This window comes from Cryptomeria japonica, chromosome 11, assembly GCF_030272615.1.
Source record: "Cryptomeria japonica chromosome 11, Sugi_1.0, whole genome shotgun sequence".
Classification (NCBI taxonomy): Eukaryota; Viridiplantae; Streptophyta; class Pinopsida; order Cupressales; family Cupressaceae; genus Cryptomeria; species Cryptomeria japonica.
The window spans coordinates 686,613,576-686,639,456 of record NC_081415.1 but is presented as its reverse complement, the minus strand read 5'-3'; the positions used below and the strand labels follow the sequence as shown (position 1 = coordinate 686,639,456).

The following is a 25,881-nucleotide window of genomic DNA, read 5'->3' as shown; positions in this document are numbered from 1 at the left end:
GTTATATCTAAAACATAATCAATTATTACAGCTTGAGTGTCCCATACTTCCAAACTATCTTCCATTTTTTTCAAACATCAAAATCAAAAGAGCAATAAAAAAAATCAACTACAATAACATACCAAAGCCTTGGAGTAGATAATCATACAGTCAACTGGGTGATTCCCCGCACTCTCTCCCCCAACCTCCCCTCTCCCCACTCCTCTGACCCCCTCCAAAAAAGAAAAATGCTAATAATAATTGATTATTGATTTATTAGAAATTATTATCCTGTGCTATTGAAGATTGTGTTGCCTTGAGATGAATATTGATGAAAATACATTTCTAAAACAGTTAAAAGCACTCCATTTTATGCACGACCACTCATCCACAAAAAAAGAGATGAATATAACTTTGGAGTGGAAAACTATTTACATCAAATCAAATTGTAAGCTGTGCTATAATTCCTCGCAGAAAACTGCCAAACTAGGTGTTTGACGCTTGAGGATTTGCAACTGGAATGTTGGTGGACACATTTGATAGTTCAGTAACTTCACCTGTTAAGATCAAAAACAGTTTACCATCAAGATAATAGTTAATAACCAACATAAGAGATAATAAACTGCCAAACCATTTTGTTGAAAACTCAAAAGATTGTTGACTTGTAAGGTTTTCATAATTTAAAAGAAAAGCAGAGCCCAGCTGAGTTCTATACATCCTCTGATTGAGGGAGTCTATTCTGGAAATAACCCTGCAAGTTTTTTTTGCATCAATGTTTTGGATCAGGCCCTGTGATCCATCATCAAGATAGGGAAAATAGACATGGATTGTTAGTTCTGACAATGCATTTAGGGAGCACTATTTTCAGTGTTTGTTACACAGGTAAGTTTAGAAACTTAGAATTGTAAATTAAAATATTAACAACTAGACAAATGGAGGTCCTTTCCACAATATCAAATGTAAAACTGAGCCACCGATATTTACATGGGTACATTTTGTGCATTGCTCGAAGTCATAGGAACACTTAGTGTATCCATGGCAACAAATAAAATAGAGGAAAGGGTACTATGAAATTTTCTATACCTAAGATAAGAGTCTAGTTGTCTCTCTCAAAATACTGCAGTTCAATTAAAAGAATCCAATTCAAACCCAAATTGCATAATCCTGATCTACACACTTGCAGTTCAAACAAGCAAAGTGTTCCAATTACAAAAGCCTTTCCAATGATAAGATGACAAGCATATGTTCAAAGCAATAGGATTTTTACATGGATTCTAAGAACCAATGTTCCAAGAAACATGTTATAAAGCAGCCTCGAGTGTTATGTGACTGTATATTCCCAAATAGAGGTCAATAGCCCAAATAAGCCTTCTTTAATAATCATCATATACACATAAAAATTAAAAAACCTTAAGATCTGGTAGGGATGTGCTGTATAGACAGGAAGCTATCATTACCCAACAATGGAACCTCTAAATATTTCTCATGAGGAGACTAATTCTAACATGAGTTAAAAGTACATCTCTAGAGTTATAAGCCCTTGCATGAAGATTTATCCGAGGATTCAAAGTCATAAAAGTATTTCATGTAGGATGCTTTCATAATAATTGTATATATTAATATAATAACGAATAGCTACAAAAATACAACACCTTATCAGTTCATTGTCAAATCCCAAAACCTGGACAGTTCATCAAATTTTAGCTAGACGTGGCAGCAGTTACTGGTGAACCTGAAAGATGAGAAGAAAAAGCTATACAATATTGATTTTATTATTAACAAGCGTGTTTTCTTTTTTCTAGTAGGCATCATCTCCTTCTGGGGCCTTGTTCTTGTTTATGTCATGGCAGTTCTGGCGCTGGATGCTTCATCTTTCTTGCCCCAGACTAAAATCTAATTTTGAAGACGTGGCATCTTTTGTGTCCTATTTTAAGTGCCATCTTTTCCAAACTTTGCCACAACAGATTTCTTCCTGGGGTGAACTCTGTGTAAATCATTGCGTTGTTGTTTGATCCTCTTGACTTTGAAATCTACTATTTCTTTTCCGATGCCTTAATTTCTCACTCTGTTGGAATTTGGACCTCTTAGATGAACCTGAGAAATTGGATTTTGCAGAATCGGAAATTTATTGGTAAGTTCAGCTCATGCTTCAAACAGGTTGCTATTTTACTGCAATCTTTACACACCAAGTTGATGACAAAGAGGTATTCAATGGCAGGCCCTAGTTTTTTCTGTAACGTCTCATCATTTTATGCAATATAAGATTTCTGTCAACAATCCAACAAGGGTATTTCTTCTTAGGTGCTCATATGTATATGCTTATTTGCTCCTTAGTTGGAATTATAAAATGGGAATATGTTTTCTATGGAAGGGGATTATATCAGACAATGTTTCATTGATTCACAATATGAGAAAAATGAAAGTAGCAATGAAAACTTGAATTTGAAGATACAAATTTGTCAAGTACCAAGATTTCTACTACAGTGGAACAGGCTGATTGATTTTGTGTCTTGAACATTGGTGTTGGAAATTCTGATGATATAAATATCACGTGGATAAACATACTCTGAAGTCCAAACACTGGAAAGGATTTACTATTAACAACAATGTGGAAAAAGTCCACTCAACCTCCATGGGCACTAAAAGAAGCAGAAACGCATGCAAAAGGAGCAAAAAGAATGATCTCAGAGGATAAAATTGTCATCACTAAACTTTGATCACTTCTATATGCTGGAACAGAACCAAATCCCGACCTTTAAAAAGGATCACCAAACTTGAGCAAAACCTTAAGGAACTCATTGACACACAAGGCTATTAAATCAGGTCTCTCACTTGATGAATCCTTTGCTGCACATTGCTATTGATGACAAAAGTATCTTGGAGCAGTAAGACAAGTAAAACAGATAGAAAAGAAATAGCAGCAAAACTAGAAAATGGTCAAACTTTGATACTTGGGGCTAAAATTCTATGCAGTAATACATTGACCAAGCCCACCTCCAGTTGCCGAAACATTTACCATGCCAATTTTGTTGGAGACCAAAAGAATTCAATGCATTCAATCTGATGGTTGAGGACTTTTGAATAATTGGGACACTCTCCTTTTGATTGTAAATTCCATTTTTCACTATGCTTCAAAAATAGCACATATTTCAACAAACAAGGTTCGGTGTGCAAAAAATAGTTCTCTTATCATTTGATTCAAAATGTTTGTGAGAAACTTATAGTCCTGATGTAATGTCCCCTTTTCCGCTTTAGCTTGTTTTGGGAACTGTTGGCCAATTCTGAGATCCGTTGGTCAGTCAGAAGCATAAATTAGGGTTTCCAACTTTTGTGGAGGTTTGTGGGAGCCGTTTGATGATTGACGAGTTGGAATTCTACAATTCAGATTGTGGATTCTTTCTGGGTTTTTAGAGAGCTTCGCGATGGTGTGACATGCAACTGAATCTAAGGACTTTTCCGAGCTTACTATTTTTAGTATGTGGGGGCGAGGACAACTTGCTTTTAGGGGTTTTCAAAGAGCCTCGCGATGGTGTGACATGCAAATGAATCTGAAGACTTTTCCGGACTTACTATTTTTAGTAAGTTGTGACGGCTACTCAATGTGGTTAAATTGCATTTGGACACACTTACTATTTTTAGTAAGTGATAGTTGCTTCCTGGTTTGTGCCCTGATGGAGTTTGGAGACACTATTTTTAGTAAGTACTATTTTTAGGGTTTTGGGTTGAGCCAGTGCAGCACAGGCTATTTATGGCAGTCCAGCTTGGCATGATGATCCAGAGATTCAATTCTATTTTCAGCAGGCTAGTTCAGATGGCTATTTCCGGCAGGTCAGTTTGAGCAATTTGTCTTCCAGCATTCTTGGAGCTTATTTTGGGCGATTTATGCTCGAGGAAAATATTTTATAAGTGAATTATTTTTAAGGCATGATAGATGCCTTAGAAAGAAATATGTTAATTTTATGAAAATAATTCATTTCATTTCCTTGGACACCATATCTCACTTTATGAATATTTCATAAAGTAAATATGCTACCTTGAGGGGGTCGATTTGAAAAATTAATGACTTATGTTGGGTTGGACGTCCCTTTTGAGGTATTTTCTCATTTAAATTATATCCTAGCAATTGACTTAATATTTGTCTATATGGGGCAGCCACTAAAGGGAGAAAATACTTTGGTTCTAAATGAAATATTATTATCCCTTGGGTGATTTGTGGAGGAAGTGAAATGAAATGAAATGAGTGCAAATTAAAGGAGATTGAATGTGAATGTTTAATCCCATATTGGAGGGAAAGGAAGTTCGATTTGAGGAGAAAGCTATAAATATGCACCTTGGCCCTCATTTTTGGTATCCATGAAAATTTGTATAACGAAGTGCTGCCGGAATGGTGCCAGATTTGCACTTTGAAGTTGCGAGCTTCCTAGCCTATGCCAGTTTCGTGCTTGAGATATAGAACCTAGCTGCGGAGAGACTATTTCTCACTCAGAGGAATAGATAGAGCTTATTGGGAATGGATGATTCAATTGGTTTTCTGTTTTTGGTGTGAGTTGTGTGTTTTCTTGGTTGCTGGTTGGCGTCATGGCTGAAGCGTATTTTCACTCCTAGTTTCCTGTGCGGGCTTCTGTTGATTCTGGGTATTGGCTCTAAAGATTTCTATGCTCCCAACGATGAGATATGTAAGTTTATAGCCCCTAGTATTGAGTTTCCAAATTTTAATTGCAAATCAAACTTTTCATCTTAGATGTTTTTGTTAGGGAGTGCATTGGGATGCGTGTTGAGTGTTTGGAGTTATATTGTTGCTGTTTTCCTGTAGGTTCTTAGCCACTCTATGCTGATTTGAGTGGGTTTTGAAAGAGTTAGGAGCATTTTTGTGTGTTTTGGTGTTGCTGGTTATGCATTTCCAGCTTGCTGTCATAAATATCAGATTTTCGAAAGTTGGTCATTGAGTGTGCTTTGGAGAGTGTGAGTAGATTGGGTGGTTAGATGATGATTGGAGGTGTTGTTGAAGTTGTTAGCTCAATTAGCACTTGGTTATCAAATTTCATATTTATTGTAATGCTGGTTAGTAGTACTAACAACAACATTTTGGCTTCTTGTTGTCCCACTACATAAGTGGAAGAGGCTAGCTTAGCCGCCTATCTTAGATTAGAAATATTTCTTATATTCAGAAATCTTTGTAATGAATTTGTCAAGCTGGTTAGTAGTACTAACAACTATCTTTTAGATTTCTTATTTGGTTCCCACTGCATAAGTGGAAGAGGCTAGCTTGGTTGCCTATTTTGAGTTTGTAATATTGTCCTCTCGCTGAATAAGCAGTGGAGTTGATATTAATTTTCATTCCTAGTCCTCCCGCTGCACAAGCGGTTGAGTGATTGCATTCTTTAGTTCTTTGGGTTGTCCTTGGCTGGTTTACCGCCATGTGATTGCATTGTTTTCAATATCCCGCTGTATAAGCAGAAGGGGCTAGCTTGCTGCCCGAAGATTGTAATCATTTCAGTTATTGGCATCTAATGATCCTCTCGACACTATATGCTCTCACCCTCCCAGATTGGGTTCTCGGTGATCAGAAAGTGGAGGGTTACTTTCAACAGCATTTGGTTTTCATTTCCTAACCATAACAAGTGTTGTCTTGAATGTAATTGTGGAAAAAATTTGGGAAAAATTAAGGGGGATATTACACATGAATTGGAAAATGAACCTCACTAACTTTCCAAAAAAAGATATACCTTGACGATGACTTGAGACAGATCCAATATGAGTATTTTCATATTTATAAAAAAAGAAGGAAAAAAGTTTGATGCTATGAAAAAAGCTAAATGGGCAGCCTTACAAAACAAAATAGCATAAATGTAAGGCAATCCACCCTTTCCTGATAGAATCAAGCCTTGGTCCATACCCACTGCCTCATGCCAGATTATGAGATCCAATCTTAAAATTTATCTCTCCACAGTAATTTACAATTGTAACAGCTCTCTTTTTTTCTCAGTGTGCTAGACAAGGTTCTGTCATAGATATAGAAGTTCTGGAGATGAAGATTTCCTATTACAAGTCAGTCAGCCAATATTTTAAATTGTATGGTACTGACCAAAATGCTTCCTTTTATGTATTTCTTAGGACAAAGGCTCTTCTCTTGATTGACTTGTCACTTTCCATATGAGTTTGTTACTTTGTGAAAGACCATTCTACATATTCATTGGGGGAAGATGAAAAATCTTCATTCTTGGTCCTTTTCGCATGAGTCACCAGACTGTCATCAATTGGGTATATGCATGTTTAGATATTGCTCAACACTCTTCTTGAGTTGCTTTTGTGCTTTCAATCCATGTCACTCTAGATTTTGGAGACCCTCCTAAAATTACATCGTCTCAGGACATTTTAGACGAATAAGTAGGTCCAACATGCTAGAGGTGCTAGTATTATGGACTTTGTCATATGTGCTTTATGGGATCTCAAACTTGCATCTTCACAACCTCTCTTTCCTGATTGGCCATATGCCTACCTTTGCAATTGAATTCATTCACAACCTGGTTTGATCGATCAAAAGTACAATTCTGCTATACTTTGACCATGTACTTGATGAAGTGTACACCATGTGGCAATTATTGATAAAATTATATAGATCAAAGGATTTAGGTGGAGAGTACTTTATGATTTGTAGATTCCTTGTAGCCATTGATCATAAACAAAGTTCAAATTGATAAAATTTGCATGTCCTCAAATTTGATACAATAAATCTAAAACATAGTTCACTTCTCTTTATCACATGCATTGTCTAAGACGAAAAAGACTAAATAGAACTAGAGTTTCTAAAACCAGAATTCTCATGCCTCACTTGGCAATGCTTTAATTGTTTTCTAAAGGGCATTTGAAATCTTTTCTATGACCTAGTTTTTTATTTCCTTTGTGGTTTCCCTAGAAACTAATTATGTTCAAGGAAAAGGCAGTTAAATAGTTAATTTGTGGATATAGTTGTGCTTTCAATTCAATTTGGTGAGTTATTAATCAGTTGAGTGGCATCTAAGTTATCATTTACAGACCCTAGAAAACCCTCGTTTATTTGGATGATATTAATGCTTGCCTAAGAGAGATACAAGCCACAATACAACTACTTCCATCCCTTGGGCTATGACCAAGGGAGAAACATTTACAAAACTTTTTGAAGATGTATAAGTTAATGTAATGCCCAGAGATTTGTTGCCTTGTGATGCCTGCAATCAGCATTGTATTTTGTCAAAATACTATGTATCATGGGATGTATAGGTCATGCTTGTGCATGTTGCATTGAGTACTTATTGGTGTTTTAGTTTCACCATTTTTTTGAAGAGTCCTTGTTGTGACTATTATTTGTGCAGTGAGTGGTGTGTTTGCCATATGAGATGTATTTTATGCATTGTATAGTATGTGTTTAGTCCACTTGCATGTGTAGCGATGGTGTTCCTCTACATGTCAATTGTTGGTTTGTTGCTTGCATTGAGATGCATGTATGGTAGTGTGCCAAGTTCCTTGCGAGGACTAATGGATTTCATTACACGTTTACTTTGAGATGCATGTGTTATATTTTCTCCATTTGGATTATGGATGTAATTATTAAATGATCTCAATATCTTGCATTTAATGGTTATCACAATTTTATGATTATAAATATATGTGGCATTGAACCACGTTGAATGATTTTACATTGCTTTGGCTATTATATATGTGGAGTAGGTACACTTTACGTATGAATTGAGTGCATAGGTACAAGGTTATTTCCCCACCTGAATATGCAAGTATGGGTTATTTTCCCAACAATGAATATATTGAAGATGTCACTTTGGGCTAATGTGTAACTATATAGTGCTCACTATTGTACTCAGTTTGAGTGCAAGATGAGCCTTGTTTTCCCTTATGGTTTTAGATCTAAATAAATGGCGATTCTAGACTTCACGTGTTATAGAAAACTTGTAAATGCATGATTTTAATTGTGATTGTTTATTCTCCATTTGCATGTAATTGTATTTCATGGGTTAAATATTTGCTTGTTAATGATGGCCAATGCATTGGGAATCGAAAAATTTGGGAAAGAAAATAAAGGAAAAAGTACTAAATTAAATGCATTAGAAAGTATTTATATTATTAAAATTAGTATAATTGTGATAAAAAAATATCCACTCTTTGCGAAAGTTAGTTGAAATATTTAAATTGTCCAAAAATAATTAATTGGAATTGCTTTATTTACCATTGGAAAAGGGAAAATAACTTGGACTTAAGTTGTTGAATTTTGCAACACAAGCACCTGCAAGATCAAACGACAAACAAAAAACTTTCCACAAACGAAAGCTACACAAATGAATGGTGTATTACTCAAAAGCAAAGAATACATAATAAATTACAATTTTACAATGAGGTGCTTATAAAGAAAGCACAAAGATGCCCTAAGCTAAATTTAAGAGAACTAAAGTGCAAGCATGAGGAGCCAAATTAAGCTCAACTATAGCTACACTAGAAGCACAACTAAGTGAACTTTAACAAAAAAGCATAACCAATAGTTAAAATGCTCTAACCCCCCCAAGTGAAACTTAGGGTGAAATAAAAAACTCTAAATGCATGAATGCAAGATGGGTCTTGACAACTAAAGGCCTGATTAGGTACCCATGTACAAACCAATGAAGTCTCTCTAAGCAGTGAGAGATGCGATACATTAAAAAACATGGACTACTAAATAAACAAAACTTTTTTTGGAAAAAAGAATGAGAAAATAGAAAAAGAAATAGAAGAGAAAAGGCATAAAGGGAAAAAGGCCTTAGTTTTGTTATTCTTACATAATTTATGAAAAGAAAACTATTTCAAACCCTCTCTCAAAAAATAGAGAGTTGGTTGAAACTACTTGGATTTGGATTGCTTGGCCTTGGGAATTGGATTGCAAGGAAAGGATTGTAGGTAGGATTGTATTGTATTTTGGATTTATCCTCAAATATGAAGATAATTGGTGGTAAATTGCAAATTTGTGGGCTTCAAACTCAACATAATTATCCTATTTATCCACGTTTTTGAGTCTTTCTCATGTTTATCATGCTCACCCTCATGGTAGCATATGGCTTCTATTATAAAGTGAATTTCATGCATTTTTATTGGATTAAATCATTGTTTGATTTTGAAAATGTCCATTTTAAGCCATGGTTATGTCATGCCCCCTGAATTACATCAAAGGAACGGCAAACTGAAATAGGAAGTTGTGAGACTTCACACGCTGCAATCAACCATCTCCAGCAATCAAAGAATATCGCAGATCTGATTTAATAAGAGAATACTAATAGTGGGTCGATCTGAGAAGGACAGAAATCTCCTCGATAACATTGAGGGTTAATTATAGTTAATGATACTAATCTAAAGGAGCGATTCATCTTGAAGAGGCATACGATTTGTCAAAGGGACATGTCCCTTTTCCAGCAGTCACCAGCATGGGGAAAGTCAAAACCTTTCAACCCCAAGGACTATTAATAAACCACACCAAGGGATCAAGGAGGACCATCAAATATCACACAATTTATCATCATCGGCTAAGGACAGCGATCAGCACTAAATAAGCAGACTCAGCAACTCTGTAATCAGCAGAAATAGAAGTAGGATCAGATTCTCATTAACCTAATTCAGACTTATTATAATCAGCCTCTAACAATCTGAATAATTGTGCATTGTGTGTATATTTATTGGTTCATTAAATATCAATATTTCATTCTGATATACATATATGAATGATTGATATAAATTGCATGTGTCTGATTAATAAAACTGTTTGTAAACCCTCATCATGTATAGAAGGAAGGAGGTATAAGGAAGGAGAAATCATGAGGATTTCCATCAAGGAAGGATACCCTGAGTGGATGTCCATGTTGCCAATAAATGGGGCCAAGAGGGCCAAAGCTCTACTCTTGGGCTTATATAGGAGAATCGAGGAAGCTCCATTATGATCTCCTCTCCGACTCTATAATGATGGCTATTATTCTTAGGAGATGAAGCATGGATAGGGAAAGTAGCTACAAGCACCCCACTAGGTAGGATACCTTGAGTGGATGCCCATGTTGCTTGCCATCAGGACCAAGAGGGCCAAAGTTCTGCTCTTGGGCTTAGTGTGGGATGGCTTCAAGTGGACTTATCATGCTTCTTCTCCCACACCCTAATGTGTTTGAAATGATTTTATAGATATTGTATGAATATCACGTGTTATGGACTAACCCTAATAATGGATATATATTATATATGTGTATATGTTTCTTATGTTATGATTGCAAGATTCGATTCCAAGATCACATTGTTTTAAGAAATATTTTACTTGGTAAAGATGTAACTCTAACCCTAATTTGTGCAATGGTGATTCTAGGGCAAACTCTAGGGCAATTAGGAAGGGGACATTACAAGTTATGGCAAAATTTTCCAAAATTATGAAATAAGAATTTTATTGCAAAAACATATAGTTGTGTATATTGGAACCAAAAGGGTAAATTTGGAATTTTAAAGTTTTTAGTTTTTAAAATGTTCAAAAATTTAAGCATTCATCAATGGTGGTTTTGGGTTTTTATGTTTTTTCCTTTGAAAATGATTTAGGGTGAATTTTAATGTGAGAAAACATGACTCACTCTTATTTTTTTGTTGTGAATCTTTCAAGATTATGTTCAATTTTTTTTTGTCATCCCACTTTTGAGCATTGATTCACATGTCATGCACCAGATAGTAAATTGGCATGACGAACCTAGTATTTAGAGGGTTAGAGGATGGTTAAGGAGTGACTCTCAATAGTTTTTGAGATTCAAAGTGATTTGTGTGGATAAAATAGGCTGAGTTATTAATCAAGTGAAAACTAAAGAAACACATGGGGTAATGTTGATGTGTTTTTTTATGCACATGCAAACATAGAATAAAATACCAAGGTATCTTATCCTGTCTTGAAAAAAGTTTCCCCAAATGCTGAAGATTTCGCCTAAGGATCAATCGAGGCAACTCCAAGGTTCTTGTATGTAGGTTCTCTACATGTGGATAAGCTCGTGGTATGATGTGATTATGCTGGAATCACAAGGGGACTTACATTCGACTGCTTGAGCATTTAATCTGCTGGAACTTGAATCCTATCTACTAACTGGAAGATAAAGAAATGGCAAAAGATACAGGGTTTGGAGAATCTAATCTAAGACCTAGAATGCAAGAAGATGGATGAACGACTAGGTAAAGTCCTACTGGGCTAGGTCTCACCATCAAACTGAACAATTCAACACCAGCTCAGTGCGATCTTCTAAGGGATGCTTCGAATATGTTCAAATCATCACTGTCAAACACTAATCACCATTCAAGTTAATGCATGAACAATAGACACGTAATGACTCGAGATTAAGCCCATTCAATGCCAGTTGACCACGTAGGGCGCCCTTACAAATAGTATGAGGCTAGTGGTTTGGACTAGGCATATTCCACGCGAGTGCATTTAGTAACTTCCTTCATTCAATCTAATAATCTATCATCTAAAACGAAGATTCAACAAGAGACCATGCATATTGCAAAGAAACGACACACTTCACCATAACTTCAATGAAAATGGAGTTCATTTACAATTTAGGCAACAATTTCTTGCCTTCTCCTAATCTACTCTAATTGCTATTCTATTCACTATTCTAGCTACTAACTCTTAGCTATTAACCTCTACAAAATGAAGAGCCAAAGCCTTATATAGAGAGCTCTTTACATTTCAATGGCTCTGATTGATTTACAATCAATGGCTAGGATTACAAGATGGAAACCCTAATTAGGGTTTGTTACAACAAACTCCCTTAGCCAATGAGAAAATCACATTCAATATTTGAGAACCAATAGGAAATAGGGGTCGGTGCCTTGAAGTTTGTGCCATCACTGGTGAGTCAGGTACATTGAATCTGGACATGCTGATGTGGACCTATCTGACTGGAGGAACAGTGATTGGGATGCCACCTTGTTTGGTACTTGCTCGTATCTCTTTTGATACTCAATTTGGTGATGTTGAGAAGCTAACTTTCATTAACTCTTCTGAAACTATCTGCTTCTTCAACGTACCCTTGCACTGACCTTGGTCGATCCTCCTCTGTCTTTGATGCGCTTGATGAATGATGTACCTCTCCTTGACTCTCATGTCTTTTGATGAAGCCTCCTTCTTGATTTTGCATTATGGTGATAGGAAGTCATGGTCAAGTCACCTTCTTTAGTAGTTCTCTTTGTCTTGAAGTGTTTGTAAGGTCCCTCTTTTGACATCTTGTGGCTTCTCCATGTGGTAGAATGAGGTCCTTGAGGATATTACGTGCAACTCTTTGAACGCTTGAAGTCCTCCAATTTGGAAGCACCTTGAGTCCTCCCTCACGCATTTGAAGTGTCCTTGATGATGATGGAACTTGAATAGGTCCTCCTTGTCCTGGCCTGATCCTCCTCTATCTTGATTTTGTTGATTTGCAAAACAAACAAAAGAATGATTAAGAATACATGATATATTGATTTTAACATGGCATTTCTTACCTTGAATCATCAACAAGAAGGCATTAAGATTAATTTCGCTTTAGACCCTCTGGAAGGACATGCCCTATAATGAAATTCGCTTTGGATCCTCTCCAGGGACAGGACCTATAATGAAAATTTTCGCTCAGGACCCTCTAGAAGGACAGGAGCGAATTTCTTTCTTTAGGTTGAATTCTTCCTTCCTTTCACTTCAATTTGCATTGATTTTACCTTTCGATCCCTCTCTCATGAAGACATCACATATTTGACCCCCAAAATGGCCTAAAAGAAGGATTTCGCTTTGGACCTTGGGCAAGGTACATGGCATGTCCCCATCTTTTTGATGCAATTCCCATATTGCATTTGATGAATAAAGACACTTAAAAATTTCTAAGTGTCAAAAGTTAATAAGGAAAAAGTAACTTTTATAAAGTTACTTTATAAGCCTAAGTTTCTTTTTTTAATAAAGGCTTATGTTTGAATAAAGTGCTATGCGTACCTTTTAATAAAGTGGCCCCTTTAATGTCAACTCCACCCCTTTGCTCAAATCACTTAAATGACATGGCATGGTGGGACCCTTGTCATTCTTTAAAAGCCTTTAAGCCTTTAAGCTACGTGGACCCAAAAGATGCCAAGAAAGATGCTTTTTTAGTTGGATTCCAATGGGATATTCCATTTAGGGTTACGCCACTCTTTGGAAAAGGTTATAAGACATTTTGGAGGAGGGAATTGGTATTATGTTATTATTTTATTTCTGTTTTTTCTCTGCTCTGCATTAGCAGCAGAAATTGCAGGTGTTTGGAGGACGTAAACCCTTAGATCTGCATTGGTAGTGGAGGTTGTAATGTCCCCTTCTCAGGCGTAATGTTTCAGTTGGCCGATGGCCTATTTCGGAGACCCGTAGGCTACTCAATGGGTGAAATTAGGGTTTCCAATTTTGGAGTTTGTTGTTGCTCATGAATTAGAGTTTGGATCGCGGATTCTTTCTGGGTTTTCAAAGGGCTTCGCAGTGGTATGTCCGGCTTTGCGTTCCAAGCACTTTTTGGAATTTACTATTTTTAGTAAATTCTATTTTTGGCAGTGGTCTTGATTATTTCGACATAGTTGGTTCTCTTCTTCAGGTGGTTTAGTTGGCTTTGTCACTTTTGGCCTTGGGATGTTTTTGGAGAGATAAGTTCATTTCATTTAAATAATGTTATGTTTTAATGTTATATTTTAAAGTTGATCCTTGGCCTAGCTTCATCACTTCAAGTTGTTTTAAAAGGTGGTCTTCAAGGGTGGACGCATCATGGAAGGGATTTAATATTTCCTAAGGTCTAAAATCTTGCTTATGAAAAGGGGTGCCAACTTTATGAAGAGAAGTGAATTAAAATAAATGTTAATTAAGCTTTTAAAAGTGGCGCCATCTCTTGGAGGAAAATTCAAATGTGAAATTAGGGCGCACTTTCTAGAAGCCTCTAGAGATCCCTTGTTAAGCTTATAAATGGAGGCCTCCTCCCTTCATTTGGCATCTTATGTCTATTGTAATGTTACTCTGCCGGAATGGTATTGGGGTTGCTTCGAGGAATGAATGCCTCCTAGCCTTGGCATTGCTTCTTGCTTGAAAGATAGCAACTAGTGGTGATTTAGTGTAGTTGTGAGAGTTTGTAGTGGGGATTGCATTGTAGCTTGAGTTGTGCTTGAAGTTCAGTTATTTGCATTTCATTTCATTTTCGGGAGTCACGGTTAGCGGGGTAGATTTGTAGTTTCACTCATATATTTCAAAATAAAAACATATTCATTTTGGGTATTGCATATTTCCTCTTGTTTTGGCTGGGCTCCTTTGTGCAAATTTGCAAATTCTAATATGAAATGTTTTATTTTATAGAGAAGAATCGCCATTCTTCCCTGGCGTCACTGCTGGGAATTGCCTTGGGGTTCGTGATAAATAATCTGTTGGGTTAATGTCTGATTTCTTGGTATTGGTTGGGTCGCCTCCTTCATAGGAAGCCATTGCTTTTGGTTTTGGGTCATTTGGACTAGTATTGAGAGAGTAATGAGCATTTTAGTGATTCCAAGTGTTGCTGATTAAGCATTTCACGTGCAGGTCTGTCATAAATCAGAATATTAAGACTGATCCTTGAGTAGAATTTCTTGGACTTATCATTTTTGTTAAGCCCAGGAGAGCCTTCTATTGTTACAACATTGTATAGTCTTAATCCTATGATCTTGGCAAGCATTTACTATCATATTGTAAGCTGAACAGTAGTACTTGCAGCATTTCTTCTCATTTTCATTTCACGCTTGTTATTTACATTTAATTCCATTTCTAGGTTCTTAGCATCTCTGCCATATGGTAGCTCCATTCCCACCCTGGGTTTGAAAGCACATGCTTGGTGTCGAGTTTTCCTTTTAGCAGTTGTAATTGTAAAGATCCTCTGACCATATGTTAGTCCATCTTGGGCACATTCTTGGTTAGAGTTGCTTTCAGCATGCACCAAGATCCTCTGACCATAGGTTAGTCCATCTTGGGCACATTCTTGGTTAGAGTTACTTTCAGAATGCTTTAAGACCCTCTGACCATATGTTCACGCCTTGCCCAACCCGGGATCCTGGTGTACATTCTTGGTTAGAGTTGTTTTCCGCATCATTTTGGTTTAAGTGCTAACCCTAATGGATGTGTGTTGCATTACTCTTTGTAATTGAAAAATTGAAAAAAATTGGTCTGGGATATTTCAGAGGTGTACCCACTAATTTGCCCACATGGGAAAAGGATGTGCCTTGTCTAGACCCATTGGGGGTCAATTTAGCAACACAACCAGCCCAACAATCAACATTAGGTACGATACATCAGTTCTGAGCAGTTTGTCTTGAAATTGCAGCAAGTGTGGGTTTCATAATTGCAGCTGTACCATTCCAGGCAGGGCCGTACCATTCTAGAAGGCTGTGCATCAATTTAAAATTAAATGGAGGGTTCTAACTCCATTTCTTGTGCTTGATGTCATTGTTGGGATTAGAAAGGGGAGTGTGGAAGAAATCACATTCAAGTGACTGGATTTGTGATCAGGGTGAGCAAAACAGTGGGAAAAGAAGGTCAAAATTGTATAATTTTGCCTGGCAAAGGTTGGATTTCCAGTTGGTAATTGGGTTCTTGCCCAATTTGTTATTGGTAATTCATCTTATGCCAGGATAAGCAGATTGGATCCACTGATCTGCTCCTACACCATCCTTCTCATCTTGCATCCATTTTCTAGATAGCAAACCAGCCTCAAACCCTAGCATTGGATCTTTGGTATGTTTTTTGCCTGTACATGTGAATGTTATTTCACTTCTAGATGATTGTAATCTGCTGTCATATAAAAATCAGAAGCTGATCTCTTGATTACAGTTTATTTTTATGTTGTTTCTTGTCATGTGTTGCAAACCCCATCACCAAAAAACAACACAAAAGAAACAAACTCTTCTGTATCTTCTGTCTAGTCTCTAAGAACATCAAAAAGGCCCCAATTATAGTCTATTAAATTAAAATTAAAAAAGGGATTAAAAGACCTATTTAGGGATCTTTCAGTACATGCCTCAAGAAAATTTCGCTCTGGACCCTTTGGAAGGGTCAAGGGCGAAATTTGCATTTTACTCAATCTTCCTTCATAGAACTTCATCTCTCACCCTTACCTTATCAAGATCAAGTCACTTGCCTTCAAAATTGCTTAGAGATAGGTTTTGCTCAAGGACCTAGGCAAAACATTAGACCTCCTAGGAATTTTGCTCTGGACCCTTTGGAAGGGTCAGGAGCGAAATTTGCATTTTAGCTCAAATTTCATCATCTCTTTGCCTCAAATCACTTCTCAAGGCAAGAATACATCAATCTTCCCTCAACTATGCCATACAAACAAAGATCTTAGTCTCAAACATGGAGCAAAATAGAGGTTTAAGGTTTTCGCTTTGGATCCTTTGGAAGGGTCAGGAGCGAAAGTTGCATTCTTGGCTCAAATTCATCATTGCCTTCACCTCAATTCACTTCTTAAGGCAAGAATATATCAATCCCCCCTCAACCTTGTCCTAGGAACAAAAACTTTGATTTGAACAAAGAGGAAATATGTGTTTTTAGGAGAATTCGCTTTGGACCCTTTGGAAGTGTCAGGAGCGAAATTCTTCCTAGGCCCAATTTCTTCATCCATTCATCCTTTCTTTGTCTTGAATTTAACTTACTACACCTCCTCCCATCACCATCAAGTCAATTTTCTATCAAAACAAGGTTCATTTAGTGCACTAGGTGAAATTGAGAGTCTTCCTAAGGATTTCGCTCTAGACCCTTTGGAAGGGTCAGGAGTGAAATTTGCATTTCTAGGCTCAATTCACATCCAATTTGCCTTGGACTTGCCCATTCCCCTTTATCTTATCATATTCAAGCCAACTTGCTCTCAAAGTGGTGTCTACTCAATGCTTTTGGTGAGGAAATAAGCTATCCTAAGGATTTCGCTCTGGACCCTTTGGAAGGGTTAGGAGCTTAGAAAATTTTTGCTCTGGACCCTTTGGAAGGGTCAAGAGCGAAATTGATGTTTTAGGCTCAAATTTTTCATCATTGACTCAATTTTCAACCTTTCCTCATCAAAAACAAGTGCTTTGCCTTAAAAAATGCTTGGGAATGGATTAGTTCATAGGTTTGAGCAAGGTATAATGCTTTATGAAGAGATTCGCTCTGGACCCTTTGGAAGGGTTAGGAGCAAATTTTCTCTTTTTGGCTCAATTCTCATCCTTTTTTACTTAACTTTATCTTAAACTTGATCTTTGATCCTTGGGCTGCCATGCATGACCACCATTCAATGTTTCTAGTGAAGAAATAGGTCTTTTGGAGGATTTTGCTATGGACCCTTTGGAAGGGTTGGGAGCGAAATTTGCATTTATGCTCAAATCCTTCACTTTCCATCACTTCACTTTGTTGCACACATCAATACTTCTCTCAATAACGCCCTAGGGACAAGGTTTATAATGCAAATTAGGACCAAGAAGAGAGATCCAAGGAAATTCGCTCTAGACCCTTTGGAAGGGTCAGGAGTGAAATTTGAGGAATTAGTCTTAAATACCTTCCAAACACTCAAACTTTACCCTTGTTCAGATTGTCCTCACCTTATGACATGCCAACAAATCACCTTAAGGAAGTGCCTAGTCAAAACGTTGAATGAAAAGTGCATCTTAACAATTTCACTTAGGTACCTTTGGAAGGACAGGACCTATCTAGGAATTTCGCTCTGGACCCTTTGGAAGGGTCAAGAGCGAAATTTCTCTTTTTGCACAAATCCTTCACTTTTCCTCATTTCATCTGGTTGCAACTCATTTCCAAAGGAATAGATAGATCATTTTTCACTCACTCAAGGCGTGGAATCAAGGATTTCAACCTATGCTAGAAGCAGGAGAGGTATTTAGAGAAATTCGCTCTAGACCCTTTGGAAGGGTCAGGAGCGAAATTCATGTTTTAGGCTCAATTCTTGACCTTTTCTCCAAATCTCCATGTCTAAGTTTCTCCAAGGATGAACTCAAGCTTATTTCCCTCCAATCCATGCCTTAAAGTGAAATTTTTGTCTAGAATAGGAGTCAAAAGGGAGCTAAGGAAGATTTCGCTCCTGTCCCTTTGGAAGGGTCAGGAGCGAATTTGACAATCTAGCTCAAATTCCTCATTCAACTCTCAAGCTTTCAAGCTCAATCTTCATGTTCTTTGCTCCTCGAAGGGTAAAAACAAGGCTCTAATGCAAAGACTCTCCTAAACTCAATCAAGGCACAACCCCAAGACTAGAGCAAGGCCTGACCTAGAGAAGGCTTTCAAAGAGACCCTGACCTGGACCACCTACTGACCCACCTCAATTCAAGCAGACCTTGCTATCCTAATGATCTCTCTGACAACTCTTCAATGCAAAGGCTAATAGCCAAGAACCTAAAAGATCAAGAAAACTAACCCTAGAAAGCAAAAAAAACAGGGGTCCCCATTTGCAATGGGGCGATGTGTGAATACGTCACAACAGGTAATTAACATGAAACAAGATAATTTCATGGCACACTTGGAAGCGCTTGTAAAGGCTTGGTGTGAGCACATAAGAAATGTCATGCATTCTAGTTGCTAGGGATCATGTTGATTGGGTACCCTCACTATTGTGATGTAACACATACTCAATCACCACTTAGCCAGTTCGTGGGCTACTACAACGACACTCCTTGCCTTGCATCTAGTTCCCTTGTACTAGATGTTGTTAGATTTTGTATCCAATGAGAGACCCATCTCTAGCGATATATGTGATTGGATAATGCAATGTGGATATTTCTTACGCTTATTGTTGGTGATGGTTTTACCCTTGAGCATGTTATTCTATGGTTGATCATGATTGTTGCCATGTACGATATGATGGGTTATCATATCTGGTCGGCATGTTTTCTAATGGCTGTTTATTGTGATTGGTGTGTCTATGAGCCATTCTCCCTTGTATTGTGTGTGTGCTTGTGTACAAGTAACTATCTCCTAGCATGGTAATGAGGAACTATAGTGTAATACCCCTTGTTTGACTAAACAGTGACTAAGGGCTCGAAGCAAGAAATGGTAATACAACTGTCCAAAGCAAGAGTAATTTCATCAACCACAAACATAGCAATCTCATGATATTCATCTAATTAAGTAGTTAGGGAAATAAACTATCTATCGGTCCTATTAAATGAAATAACTTTTCAAAAGATGCGTTTTTTCTTACATATCTATTCGAAGGAAAAGACGCCTCTGCCCAGTTTGACCATTCAGCAGCTAAGTAAGAAGAGACACTACCGCCAAACCATGATTTCAATTGATCAAAGGATATTTATTTTTTTGTTTATGACTTATTAATTATCTACAACAAAGAAGAGAAGACTGTTAGATGAAAAGAAACGATTGCTGGGGTGAAGGGATGTGACTATTGGAGGAGACCGTTCCATAAAAGACATCATCTCTTAATGACATATCCCTTCGTTGGATATTAAAAGGGGAATGTGTGGGCTTCTCAAAGCACCATGGAAGATTTGAAATTATTTAATTATTATAACTCAGATCAAGAGAGCTCAAAGAGCCTACAATCTACCAGGTAATTGGTGGTATCATCACCATTTGCATGGCCAGGGGCGCATGAACAAAGGGTATATTGATCAGAAATAGCATCAAAGAAATCACATGATTATAAGGAATAAGTTCAGGAAGGCCAATCAGATATAAGGACTTCCATTCTATCATAATCAAACAGATACACAGTTACAAAACACAGGGTTATCAAGGCAATAAATCAGAGTCAGTGAACAGATCGATATAAGGATCAGACATTCTAATCTTTCTTATACAGACCATAAACTCAGTCATAATACTTTGGAATGTCATATCAGAACCCCTTCTTGACAGGTAATTGGAATCTATATCAGAATTCAGAATAGATTTCTCTGGGAACAGTATTTGCATCAGACTTTACTACATAAGGAAGGTTATATATTACTGTCTATTAGAGCACTTCACATTCATATAAGAAGCACTTTACTAATCTAATTAAAGTTATTCTTGTATTATCCAAGCATTGTAAAGGTATTATGCATTGTTCTCTCTTACTTATATAATTCTAAACAAGTCCTTAACTACAGTGCCATTGACCGTTTAAGCAATTCCTTGATAAGGGAGTCCCTTGGATAGAAGGAGGAAGTCCCAAATGAATCTACAAAGATTACTACAACATACCTGGGACATAGATTGAACCTTGTATCAAGGTATTAAGGGAAGAGTGAGGCTATCATATTCAAGATATTAGTATTACTGTCAATAATCATTACAATACATAAATTGGAACTTTCCTTCTACTGAATTGTTAAACTGAGAGATTTTGGTGCATTTTATATAATATAGGCCTCACAAGCTGTTTTGAACATTAAGTGCAAGCTATATCATTGAACTTATTCTATGAATCCTGAACAATCTGGTCTGCTGGGGATTCTAGAATATGGAAGGGAATAAAGGTGACTGACAATGTTAACTGCATCACCCATCTTTAGTTTGTGGATGACAATATTGTTAGGAAAAACTCTCATTAAAAAAGCAAACATTACAAGCGAACACATGACGTGTGAGATTGAGAATGCTGAGAAAGAATCTAATGAGAAAAATGAGAATAAACTACTTGGGATAATCAAGGTTGATGACTGGCAACAATTTGGTATGATTACTATCAGTCCAGGAGGCAGATGAACCACCGATTTATCCAATTGAGAACATTGAGAAAGAGTCAAATTAGAAAATAAGAATTAACTACTTGGTAAAACCAAGGTTGAAGACTAGCAACAATTTGACATGATTGAGGATGCAAAAAAAGGCAACATCTGATGATAAGATGATGAGAAAAAACAAGAAGAAGGAAAAAGAGTTTGATATACTTCCCAAATTTGACCTTCAAATTTGGGGATAACAAGACCAACCACTGTGCTATCATAATCAAGTAGCTCAATCACTTAGGTTGGACATGGGTTGTTATATTGTGTGCACAACACAGGACTGTGTCAAGAAGCAACAGCTCAAAGGAAACAATTCTGAATATTTAGAGGGAACTCAAGTAACTCAATAGGTTGAAGAGGCAACTTTATAAGATGGCATAATGTCACATCCAAGAGCTAATGCATGCCAGGGTGGTAAGAAATGAATACAAACTATGTCAACAAAAAAATTGACAGAATTTGAGACAATATTGAATATTTGAAAGAGTAGAATGGAAGCCCTGAAGGCTATACTAAGAAACTGGCTAGAACAAGCTCCAAGTATGGAGAGAATGATATGGATGAAAATACAGCTCCTTCCATTAGCAAACATTGAAGGACGAAGCAGTAAGTGCAGAGCTTCAGTCCTATGATCTTTGGAATGGTTTTTGAGCCAATTTTTTGAAGGCTAGAAGCGGTAAGTGCAGATCTTTAGTATAATGATCTTTGGAATGGTTTTTGAGCCAATTTTTTGAAGGCTAGAAGCAGTAAGTGCAGATCTTTAGTATAATGAACTTTGGAATGGTTGGTCAGCCATTTTTTATGGAAAGCTCAATATAATTAATTTTTATTTCTGTAGGGCTTCGATCATTGGGACTTCAGGGGTACATCTCCTACCAAAAGCAGGCGCCCAAGGTCTTACAACCATAAGCAGAATGGATTGGTGAGGCAATAAAAGTTATATCATCTATGGACCATTCTGTGCAGTTGCAGGTATTGTTAGGATGCTGAAGTAACCACTGTTGTACATAAATATTATTTATAAACATATGATCGTCTGGCTGTCATTCCCTTTCATTCATCTAGAATTATCACCATTGTCATTTATAGTTTTATAAAAGTTGAAGCATTCAAGCCTTTTATTGCTCTTATAGATTTGATTCCTTGAGTTTTTTTTTATTTTTCTATTATTCAAGTTGCAATAGGACTTCCTTATGTTTGTTACCAAGCCTTCTATTGCTCTTTTAGCTTCTGTTCCTCGAGTTATTTTATTTTCTATTATTCAGGTTGCAACAGCACTTCCATATGTTTGTTACTTCTTAGTAAATGAATAATAGAAAAATAACCTTCACTGCATATAGTGGACACTGATGAACACTTCAGTTCCTTTTATTTCTCAATTGATAACCTGAAAGAAAAATAAATGAATGAAAATTTCATGACGGTTGTCATTTGAAAACAATAACCCTCATTAGCTATCTTGTTCGTGCAAAACATCAAAGTTATCAAGGCCATTTACGGCTTTCCTGGGTGAGTTTTATTTTAAGAATGCAGGAGGAAGGGTTGAGAAAAAACTCACTTGAGATTTTAACCCCGAATTTGAATTGATAGATACTTATGCTTCCTATCTAGTACCTACGCTGTCATTATCACAGCACTGTAATTTGGAAGCATGCAATGTTAAGCTAATTGTAGAGAAGGTAGAATGCAACCTTAAGAGGAAGACAACATGCAAGCATCTACTCACAATAAAGAGATTGCCTTGTAAGATCTGAAGGGAATAAAACCTGGCTTTCAAGGATCCCTCATTTTGCTAAAGATCATCAAAAAACTGTAAGAGACATCAAGTTTCCACAATCCATAATAGTACTGAATGCTTTTGGATATAATGATGCAATCATTTTTAGCATCAACATTTCAGATCACACTCAATGTTTCTCCTCAAATGCTGATGCTAAAAAACAATAGACAGTTATATCCAGAAGCATTCATCAATACCAGAAAACTATCTTTGCTTCCTCTACAGGCTGTACTGGGGATGCTCTGCATGAAATCTATCTCTTGAAGTATATGGGAAAAAAAGCAGCTATAAGGTATATAGTAATTATGACAACCAATGATTCCAACATTCTGGGTCAGGTGACAGAACACACGTCCTGCGGCACTGAACTTCTCAGAGATTTGCAGAACTCTTTTTAGTTTTTGTGTTTCAGGATGTGAAAAATAAAAAAATTAAGCAATGACAAGAACGGCCCATCGCCAATCACAGATAAAGGAGTCTAAGCAAATCAGAATTTTCAAATCTGAGTCAAGTTTAGCAACCATTCAACCTCTGAACTGAGATCTGTCAACAGAAAAAATTAACACTAGACTCATTAAAACACATAAAGAAATCAGCGTCACATGAAGAGTAAATTACGACAGCAATGGACTAATTTCTTCTGCCTAATGGTCTACGTGTTGCCAGACATTAAAGCTATCAGTACAGGGCAAGGAGCTACTAAAATTGTTTTTTTGGACAAAAATTATAACGACAGAAGCACTCGAAGAGACAATCAAATAAAAATAGCAAAAGATTATCTCAACTTACCATCTACGGCTATGCAATGAACTTGTGCCAAGCGTTTTCTAGCCTTAATTTTGACATAAATTCCCACCAAACATAAAGCAAATATAGCTCCACCCACTACTCCGCATGATATGGCTATCGCCAGTTTTTTTATCTTGCCTGCACAACAGAACACTTACCTTTAATAATAATCCAACAATAGGTTAATTTTGCAGAATTACAGATACCTTGATTTGACACAAAGATTGCTTGATTAAAAACGCACCTCTTTTTCATGTCAGGAAACTTACTTTCCTTTTTTTAAATGCTTAATTAATAAATATAATGATGAAATCATATAAAAAATGATAAAATGAGCATTCATTGATGGAAACAAAGTAAAGCTTTAAAAGACACTTAGTGAACCAGGATTTCTTATAGGAACTTATAAGATTATAAGATCATTTGTTGAATCCAAAATACAGAGTAGCATGGCAGGCACTGGTGCTTAAAGATCTCAGTCTTCCATAGTCCACAATATTAGAAATACATCTTTTGGGATTATACTGTGTAGAGCTTCTGGATCTAGTCGTCTTAGATCACTATGCAGAGCACTGTAAATTTTTGCCCAGCCAAACAAGCTAATAATACTGAATTATAGAGACAAACCAGCCAAAAAGGTGTTGTACACAATGAAATATGTCTATGTGGAGTTTTCAAATGAAATAGGAATAAAAATTGTCCCCTTAGATCCGATTTATGGGAGATTGAACACTCTCATAGATGTGCTGTTAATTTGGGAGATTGGGCTTTTCGTAATCACTGTTATCCGGAGTGGCGCTCCTTCATTATTGATAGAGTGTATCATTGTTATAAAGTTATTGTGCATTTACAAATATTGCTCCTAGAGTTTTAAGGTTCATACCAGAAACAATTATCTCCAATGGAGGAAATCCTAAAACTTACTGCAAAAGGAGAATAGTCAAGAACAAGAGAAAGACATACTAGGCGGTGCTGAAGGAAACTTTGTATTCCACCAGGCTCCTTTCTCTTCTTGATCAAAAAACCTATACTTGTCAAAGCGCAAGAAGCAACTGTCCAGCACTATTACACCACCAGCCTCCTCCTCATACCCCATGTAATCAGGACTCATACAGTCAAATTGCAAGAAGTACAAGCCTACTCTCAGACAAACAGCACAGTCATCAGGGCTCAAATAGGCATTACAATTAGCAAGTGCATAGGTGCTTGTTCCTGATTTGTTATTCCCTGCTGCTGAAAACCCATTATGGAATGGCGCAGTGAAGAGCACCTCTTCCAAGACCTCATAATCATCAGGGTTAAAAGAGTAATAGCTCCGATTCTCACCCATCCCACACTGATGATATAATTCATAAAAATCATGGTGTTTCCAAAAGAAAGGGTATCTCTCATACCGAAGGTAGCATCCCTCAAGCTGTAACCATACACTGCTAGAATCTTTGCAATGGTTTTGCTGCTCAGAAACCACCACGGAAGAGCAAGCTGCACATTCCTTTTTATTCAGGTCACCTCTGCACTCCAAAACTCCATACAATTTCTCTGACCCATTTCCTTCCACGGACATAGAGAAGCCACCCAGAGGAGCATTCGTGGCGAGGGTGGTGACCAGGGCATTTGCATTGGGATTGTCTTTAGAATTACACTGCTTGTACAGAAGTTTTGTGAAGGAGAAGGGCTGTGAAGAAGGTGGTTGTGATTCACCCAACAAGGGCGAGATTAAAAACAAAAACGACATAGTTGTAGCTTGAATTGCAGAGGTTTTGCTTGGTTTTTTCATTGCTACGTTTGTCTCTTTGTCCTTTGACTAGAATGAATTTTGAACACCATTTGAAAGATTTTTTTCAGAGACCCATTTAGTGATTGAATTGGAAGAATTGTGTACAGCTTTGGTAAAAAGTTGAAGGGATTGGATTAGGCATATCATGTTGTGAAATTGGATGAATGAAAGGTTCGCGTTAAGCATAAAAAAAGTTGCCGTTGAAGGAGGGGGCTGGGACAGATGATCACGAAAGCTAACCCCCACAATTGCAATTCTGATTTAACATGTTCGATTGTGTATAGGAATATGTGTAGATTGTACTTGAGATTTATATGATAGAATAGAAGAATTCTAAGTCTATAAGGTCGGAGAATTTAAGGATCAGTAAATTCTGTTGTTTTAGTTTTGTGATTCGTTGACAGCTTGTTAAACAAGTAGATTTTGTTGTTTTAGTTTTCTGATTGCTGACAGATTGTTAAAAAGCTTCACGACGAGTTATCCTATTTTCTCAGTTGCCCATTCAAACAAATTTTACATTAAAATTATCAGAAGATTCACAGCTGAAAAAAATTAAAAAATTAAAAAAATCGAATTTGCTTTTTTATTACTTTTGAAATTAAAAATAATAGTTTCTCACCTAATATAGTTAGTGGAAGGTCCTACAGTCTAGACAATAGGGGAAGATATTCTTAGGCGTTAGATGACATTAAGAAGTTTAAAACTATATTAGTTTAAAGTAGTTTTTAATGTTTATGGATAAAAAATATTATATTGAAAGGGAGACGATAAGCAAAAATTATTAAAAATCAGGATAAAGCAATTAAATAAATATAATTAGATAATT

The 25,881-nt window shown here is 36.7% G+C and overlaps 1 protein-coding gene across 1 annotated transcript; it reads right to left on the bottom strand.

Moving 5' to 3' along the window:
• Window positions 1–228: 228 nt before the first annotated feature.
• On the bottom strand, window positions 229–25,536 carry LOC131038165 (plasmodesmata-located protein 8). The gene is made up of 3 exons (XM_057970510.2): window positions 24,242–25,536; window positions 23,279–23,416; window positions 229–536 (listed from the first exon to the last, which is right to left on the bottom strand). Exons 1-3 carry the CDS (start codon window positions 25,053–25,055, stop codon window positions 466–468), a joined length of 1,023 nt encoding a protein of 340 aa, XP_057826493.2. The 5' UTR covers window positions 25,056–25,536; the 3' UTR covers window positions 229–465.
• Window positions 25,537–25,881: the final 345 nt, after the last annotated feature.